Source organism: Arachis ipaensis, chromosome B10 (genome assembly GCF_000816755.2).
Source record: "Arachis ipaensis cultivar K30076 chromosome B10, Araip1.1, whole genome shotgun sequence".
Lineage (NCBI taxonomy): Eukaryota > Viridiplantae > Streptophyta > Magnoliopsida > Fabales > Fabaceae > Arachis > Arachis ipaensis.
The window spans coordinates 33313883-33322089 of record NC_029794.2 but is presented as its reverse complement, the minus strand read 5'-3'; the positions used below and the strand labels follow the sequence as shown (position 1 = coordinate 33322089).

Here is an 8207-nt window from a genome sequence, read left to right as displayed (position 1 = left end):
AGATAGTTTTTGATTCACCTTGAATGATACAAAAAATTTCCTTCCTCAATCTATCTGTAACCTCCGCTGGAAAGAACTTGTTCAGGAATTCCCTTCTGAGCAAGTCCCAGTTAGTAACAAGAGTTTCAGGTTGAGTGTAGAACCACTCCTTTGCCTTTCCCTTAAGAGAAAATGGGAAGGCACATAGATAAATTGCAGTCTCATCCACACCATACAGCCTAGTAGTTGAGCAAGCTGTCTGAAAATCTCTGAGGTGCTTGATAGGCTCTTGAGCAGGTAAGCCATGAAACTTAGGCAGCAGATTGATCAAAGCAGTCTTCAGTTCAAAATCCGCAGTCAAATTCGGATGACGCGCTTGATATGGCTGTAGTGTAAAATCTAGAGCTCCCGTTTCATTGAGAGTAATTCTTCTAGGAGCTTCCATAGTACCTGCACTTAAATCAACAGAAGAGGCGTCAGTGGAATTAGTAGGAGATGAACTAGTTTCTTCCTCAAATGACGCTTCAGACTCAACCTCAGATAAGACTGGTGAATTGGCCGAAACCCCTTCACCACCCTCAGAGGCTAACCAACGCTGAGCTTGCCTAATACGTGAAATAGTCATTTGAATCTCAGGATCAAATGCGGCTAAGTTCAGATCCGGTAATGAACGCGTCATTCAATGAAAGAAATATAGAGTTCATGGTAATAAAATATACTAAGAAAAAATAAATAATAATTATTACTAATAAACAGAAAAACACCAATAAAAATAAAAAATGCAATTATGTAAATATAAAAATATTTACACCAACCAATAATTTAGCACACATATGCAACTCCCCGGCAATGGCGCCAAAAATTGATGGGTGGAAAAATGCCGATTAAGAATTTCTAAAAAGAATATTTTCTAAACTGCATTGTGAATACAGTCTTAACCGACAAAAATTCCACTATCAATTTAAAAGTGTGTCACAATTGAAAATAAATAACCGGGAGTAGAATCCCGGGTCGTTTCCCAAAGAGTTGACACAATGATGCAAATTATTGATCAGGATTTTTCTGAGTAATTTTAGAATTGGAGAATGGGAAAATAAATGGCTAGGAATTAAAGCAGCAAATAATAACAAAAGGTGTTATGTATTTGAAATTAAAGACCTTGGTTAGCAGAGATAATTGGAATTTCTATCCTTGTTGTCTTTCCCAAGTGTATTAGTAAAGGTTTATTGCTTCGACTTAGTGATCCTCTTGCAGTTGCAGGAAAGTCAAGTGAATATCACTAACTCAAGCTCACAAGTCCTAATCACTTCAGTGGGAAGGACTAGAGTTAGTGAAAGTCGAGCTAGCCAGCAATCCCCAATTACAAATTACACTCGAGTATCACAACTCAAGGGTTTCCAATTAATCAACTCCTAAGCCAAGTTGGGAGCTCTACTCCATTAACATGAATGCCATTTTCAATAACATATAATAGGAATAAATAAAAGACATGGTAATTCTGAGGAATTAATTAAATTAAAATTGGCAAAACAATAATTAATACGAATCAAACAAGCAATAAAAAATTAAATATAAAAATACTTCACTGCATTAATAGAATTCAAAAATAACAATATCCAAATACGAACACAAAGCAATTAAATGGAAAAGAGTAATTGAGTTATTGGAAAAGCAAACTATGGAGATGATGACTTCAACAGAAGGTAGTAGCAGCTCTCTCAATATCCAATCCAAAGCAAAACTACGAACTCTAAGAACCCTAGGAGAAGTAGTGTTTTTCTCTCTAGAATACAAAAAACTAAAACAAAAACTAAAGTGAAGTGAAAGTGTCTTCAGTCTCAGCTACACCCCTGCCTCTAGTCTGCGTTTTTGGGCTTGAAACTAGGTCCAAATAAGCCCAGAAATCACCCCCAGCGAGTTCTGTTAAGTGCAGCACGTGACGCTCTGTCACGTGTACTCCTGCGCTGGTCACGTGTACGCGTCAGTCACACGTACGCGTTGCTGTAAGATGCTTTAAGTCACGCGCACGCGTCAGCCATGCGTGTGCGTCGCTACTCGCTTCTCAGCTCCTTAGTTTCTTGTGTTCTTTTTACTTTAACATGCTTCCTCTTCATTCTTTAAGCCATTCATGCCCTGTAAACCCAAAAGCACTTAACAAACACATCACGGCATCAAATGGTACAAAGGAGAATTAAAAATTAATAATTTTAAGGCCTAGGAAGCATGTTTTCAATCATAGCACAAAATTAGGAAGGAAATGAAAAACATGCAATTTACATGAATAAGTGTGAGAGAAGTTGACAAAACCCACTCAATTCAGTCCAAAATATATCATAAAATAGTGGTGCATCAAGCGTGCTAGCGCTTTCACCAGTAGCCACATCCCCGTGTGTGCGTGCGCATAGGTTCGAAAATCCACACACAAAGTTGTGCGTGCGCACACAAACCAAAAATCACAAATTCTGCAGCATTCACAGAATTCAGATTTTGACACCAAACTTTGAATGATCATAACTTCCACTACAAAATTCTATTTTTTACAAACTTTATATCCATTTAAAGATTTTTCAATGAACTTTAATTTAAAATAAATTTCAACAAATTTTGAATATTGAGGCTTAAGTTATGATCCGTCAAGGTTCACCAAAAATTAGTTTTTACCAAAATTTCACAAGGTTCTTAGTTTTCTAATTTCACAACCAAAACCAAACCAAAACTACATTAACTCCATCCCACATCAAATTTTACCATTTATACTACAATCCACTACTCATATCATTAAATTCTCAAACTCAATTATCCATGATTTCACACTAAAACCTCTTCTCATCCACCAAACTTAACAATAATTATTTTACCACTTTCAACCATCAACATCAACCTCATTCATTCTCAATATCAATAATCAAAATTGTTTAGCAACATCAATAATATTTCTCATTCAAATTCATCACACATCATACATCAATAACATTATTCAACAACATCAACATTAATTCCTCACACATCATCAACCAACCAAATTCAACAACCATATCAATCCAAACCTATCCTATGGGTCACTAGCCTAAGTGTCCAGAAATATTATATATTACATAGAGAAAATCAAAACCATACCTTGATCGATTTCCAATATGTACTAAATCACCAAGTTGACCTAAGTTGACCAAGCTTCCACAAGTTCTCAAACTCAATCAAGCCATCAATTCAACTCCAAGCTTTAAGTAATGGCAATAATCACAACTTCAAACTATATATTCACATAATTTCATAACCAATCAACCTAGGGTTCAACTTAATCACAATTTCACAAGGGTTCAAGACACTCTTACTTTGCCCAATAGTTTTGGAAGCAAAGCCCAATAGTAATCAAGTGCTAGAGTGTATGTAAACACCCAAAATCACAAAATTTCACTCAATACAAAACCCTATAATTTTGAATTTTTGGAAGAAAGAACTGAGAGGGATTTCATGATTTTCTTACCAGTTTCTTGTATGGTTTTAGAGCTCTCCGCGGTGATCGCGTGGCTGCAAACGGTGCGGCAATCGGAGCTCTGTAGCTCAAGTTATGAGCTTGGGAAGTTGAAGATGAATAGTAACAATGGAACCCTCTTCCCTCTTCTCTTCTCAGCTGGTTTGTGTTGTGTTTGAGTGTGTTGAGTGCTGACGGGTTCATTTATGAAGGCTTTATATGTTGGGCTTGGCCTAACTTGGGCCCGGTCCAACCCGTTAGTGTTTTTAGCCCGTTTGGCCCAACTTTGGACCAAACCTTTAAAATTAATGCTCGGTTTTCAACTTTAATTATTTTTCTATGGTTTTCCACTATTTTTAATTATTCTCTCACAGTACCGGGCAGACTTGAACCGGTTCAGCTTCCGGCTCACGGTTTGACTCGGTTTTTCACAAAAAATACTTTTCCTGACTTAGAAAAACCTACTGAGTCCAAAAATCGTATTTAAATCCTCAAATTCTCATTCTAAATTTTCGGATCCTATTTCGGACAATATTAATTATTTACTTAGACGATTAATTAGTCTCGGTTCTTACATTCTCCCCACTAAATAAGAAATTTTCTCCTCAAAATTTGGTGATTACTTGAGAATAGCTCGGTGATAAACCACTATTTTATGGTTTATCTTGTGCTCAATTGAGTGGTTTTTATCAAGTTCTTACCCACTTCTTCATACTAATTGCATGGTTTTACATTTTCCTTCCTAATCTTGTGCTATGACTGAAAACTTGCTTCCTAAGCCTTTAAATTACCAAATATTAATTCTCCCTTTATACCATTTGATGCCTTGATATGTGTGTTAAGTGATTTCAGAATTTATAGAGTATAAATGGCTTAGAGGATGGAAAGGAAGCATGCAAAAGTGGAAGGAATACAAGAAGTTGAAGGAACTGCTAAGCTGTCCAGCCTGACCTCTTTGCACTCAAACGGTCATAACTTGAGCTACAGAGGTCCAAATGAGACGGTTCTAGTTGCGTTGGAAAGCTAACATCTGGGGCTTCGAAATGATATATAATTTACTATAGTTTCTCTGGATAAAAGTGACGCTCATGCTTGGTTTCATGCGCATGCGTGGATCTGCGCAAATCAGCGACCTGTACGTGGCAAAATTCGCTTCCAGCGATTTTTGGGCTATTTCTGACCCAGTTTTTGGCCTAGAAAACACAGATTAGAGGCTATAAAGTGGGAGAATCCATTCATTCATAGATACAATATTCATAATTCATAATTTTTAGGTTTTAGATGTAGTTTTCTAGAGAGAGAGGTTCTCTCCTCTCTCTTAGGATTTAGGATTAGGATTTCTCTTAAAGGTTAGGTTTACTTCTTCTTCATTCCAGGTTCAATATTCCTTTAATTTAGTTTCTCTTATACTTTTATTTACTCTATTACTTTAGTTGCTCTATTTCTCTTGGTAATTACTTATTTAGCCAAATTGGCTTATGAACTCTTCATGTTAGATTTGAATTTATGTTTAAATGCAATTTGAGGTATTTCAGATTTATGGTTGCTTTCTTCTATTTATGATATAAATAATTTAGATTTTTCTCCCTTTGCTTTGGTTGAGTAATTGGTGATACTTGAGTTATCAAACTCAGCTGTTGATTGAAAAATGGAATTTGCTGATTGATTTGGATCCCTCTAAAGCTAGTCTTTCCATAGGAGTTGACTAGGACTTGAGGAATCAAATTGATTAGTCCACTTGACTTTCCTTTATTTAGTAAGGGTTAACTAAGTGGGAGTAATAAACAATTCTCATCACACCTGATAAGGATAACTAGGATGGAATTTCCAGTTCTTATACCTTGCAATGGTTTTTATGATAATTAATTCACTTTAGTGTTAATTTATTTTCCTGTTCCATATTTCAAAAACCCAAAAATATACCTTTTTCCATAACCAATAATAAATCATACTTCCCTACAATTCCTTGAGAGACGACCCGAGGTTTAAATACTTCGGTTATAAATTTTATTGGGTTTTGTTACTTGTGACAACCAAAGTTTTTGTACGAAAGGATTCTTTGTTGGTTTAGAAACTATACTTACAACGTGATTATTTTTATAGAATTCTTTACTGGAAAAAGTCCTCTCGTCACTCGGGGTAATCCTCCTGCATCTCAGACTCCAATTCCCAAGTATGCTCCTCAACTCTTGCTTGCTTCCAAGCAACTTTAACCAATGAAACTTCCTTTCCTCGCAGTTTCTTCACACTAGTGTCATCAATTCTCACTGGTGTTACTTGAAATGTCAAGTTCTCCCTCAACTCGACCGACTCGGGCTCTAACAGATGAGTCGCGTCCGACGTGTAGTTACGGAGTTGTGACACGTGGAATATGTCATGCAAGTTAGACAAGTAAGGTGGCAAAGCTACTTGATACGCCACCGGCCCGAATCGCCTTAGAATCTCAAACGGTCCAATGAACCTCGGATTCAACTTCTTTGTTTTAATTGCTCTTCTGATCCCAGTTGTTGGTGTAATTCTCAGAAATACATGCTCTCCCACTTCAAATTCTAATGGTTTCCTTCTCTGTTCTGTATAACTTTTCTATCGGCTCTGTGCAGTTAAAATCCTTGCTTGAATCTGCTTGATCTTCTCAGTAGTCTCTGCTACCAAATTAGAACCCAAAATACTTGCTTCACCAGTCTCATACCAACAAAGTAGAGATTGGCACTTCCTCCCATACAGAGCCTCATACGGAGCCATCCCAATGCTTGCATGAAAACTATTGTTGTACGTAAACTCCACCAATGGCATGTAACGGTCCCAACTTCCGGGTTAATCCAAAACACATGCCCTCAACATATCTTCCAACGTCTGAATAGTCCTTTCTGACTGTCCATCTGTTTGTAGATGATACGCAGTGCTTAGACATAGCTTCGTACCGAAAGCTTTTTGGAAAGCTCCCCAAAACCTTGATGGGAATCGAGGATCACGATCCAACACTATGCTCGATGGCACACCATGCAACCTTACAATCTCCTTGATGTACAGCCTAGCCAATTCCTCCATTGAATAGTTCACTCAAATAGGCAGAAAATGAGCGCATTTGGTTAAGCGATCTACGATCACCCAAACCGCATCAAATCCCGACCTAGTCCTCGGTAAACCAGTCACAAAGTCCATTGCAATTCCTTCCCACTTTCACTGAGGAATCTCAAGTGGCTGTAATATTCTTGACGGTTTCTGATGCTCTGTCTTTACCTTCTGACAATTCAGGCACTTAGACACAACTATAGCTACATCACCTTTCATCCCAAGCCATCAGAACACCTTCTTTAAGTCAAAGTACATCTTCGTACTTCTTGGGTGAATGAAAAACCCATTGTTGTGAGCTTACGACAACATTTCTTGTCTCAGACTCCCGACATCTGGCACACAAATTCTCCCTTTATACATCCACAATCCTTCATCATCCCAAGTGAATTCTCCACGCATCTTCTTACTAACTGGTTGAAATAATTCCTAAAGCTTTTGCTCATCTTGCTGAGCCCTCTGTATATCTAATTTAAAAGTACTTGAAATCTATAACTGGTTCAAACAAGCGCTTCTGGCAACTTTACCAATATCCAACTTAAGATCCACAAACATATCCACTAGCTCCTCTTCCTTGATCCTCATCCAAGCTATCGTCAAAGACTTCCGACTCAACGCATCCGCCACCACGTTCGCCTTTCTAGAGTGATAACTCAATTCAAAATTATAATCCTTTAGCAACTCCATCCACCTCCTCTGACGCATATTAAGCTCTTTCTGATCAAAGATGTACCTGAGACTCTTATGATCAGAAAAGACGCTAAACCTTACTCCGTACAAGTGGTGTCTCCAAATCTTCAATGCAAACGCAATCGCCGCTAATTCCAAGTCATGAGTTGGGTAATTTACCTCATGTGATCTTAGCTGACGCGATGCGTAAGTCACAACGTTTCGGTGTTACATCAACACACAACCCAAAGCCTTCAAGGAAGCATCACAGTATACTTCAAACGGCTCGTGCGGTTCTGGCAAAATCAAAACAGGCGCTAAAGTTAACTTTTGTTTCAAGGCCTGAAAACTTTCTTCACACTCCGACATCCACACAAACAGCACCTCCTTCCTCGTCAGCTTAGTCATCGGTAGTGCAATCCAGGAAAATCCTTCAATAAATCTCCGGTAATATCCGGCTAAGCCCAAGAAACTTCTGACTTTCGTCACCGTCGTTGGTCTTTCCCATTCCATTGCTGCCTCTATTTTTGAAGGATCCACCGCTATTCCTCCTTTGCTCACCACTAACCTAAGAACTTCACTTCCTCCTTCCAAAACTCACACTTGGACAACTTAGCATACAATTTCCGCTCCTTTAAGATTTTCAACACAATTCTCAAGTGTTCCTCGTGCTCCTTTACCGTCTTAGAATAAACTAAGATATCATCTATGAAAACCACCATGAATTTGTCCAAAAAGGGACGAAATACTCTGTTCATGTAATCCATAAACACAGCAGGTGCATTCGTTAACCCAAAGGACATAACTGCAAACTCGTAGTGTCCATAGCGCGTCCTAAACGCAGTTTTCAGAATGTCATCCTCTTTCACCCTTATCTGATGATAACCGGATCTCAAGTCAATCTTTAAAAACACTCCAACTTCTTGTAGTTGATCCATAAATTCATTTATCCTTGGCAGCGGGTACTTGTTCTTTACAGTCACTTTGTTCAATTATCGGTAATTGGTGCACGAAA

At 38.0% G+C, this 8207-nt stretch overlaps 1 protein-coding gene across 1 annotated transcript; it reads right to left on the bottom strand.

The window, feature by feature from the left end:
- On the bottom strand, nucleotides 7013-7705 carry LOC107620501 (uncharacterized mitochondrial protein AtMg00860-like). Its single transcript, XM_016322651.1, has 2 exons — nucleotides 7425-7705; nucleotides 7013-7163 (listed from the first exon to the last, which is right to left on the bottom strand). The coding sequence occupies exons 1-2, from the start codon at nucleotides 7703-7705 to the stop codon at nucleotides 7013-7015; spliced, it is 432 nt and encodes a 143-aa protein (XP_016178137.1).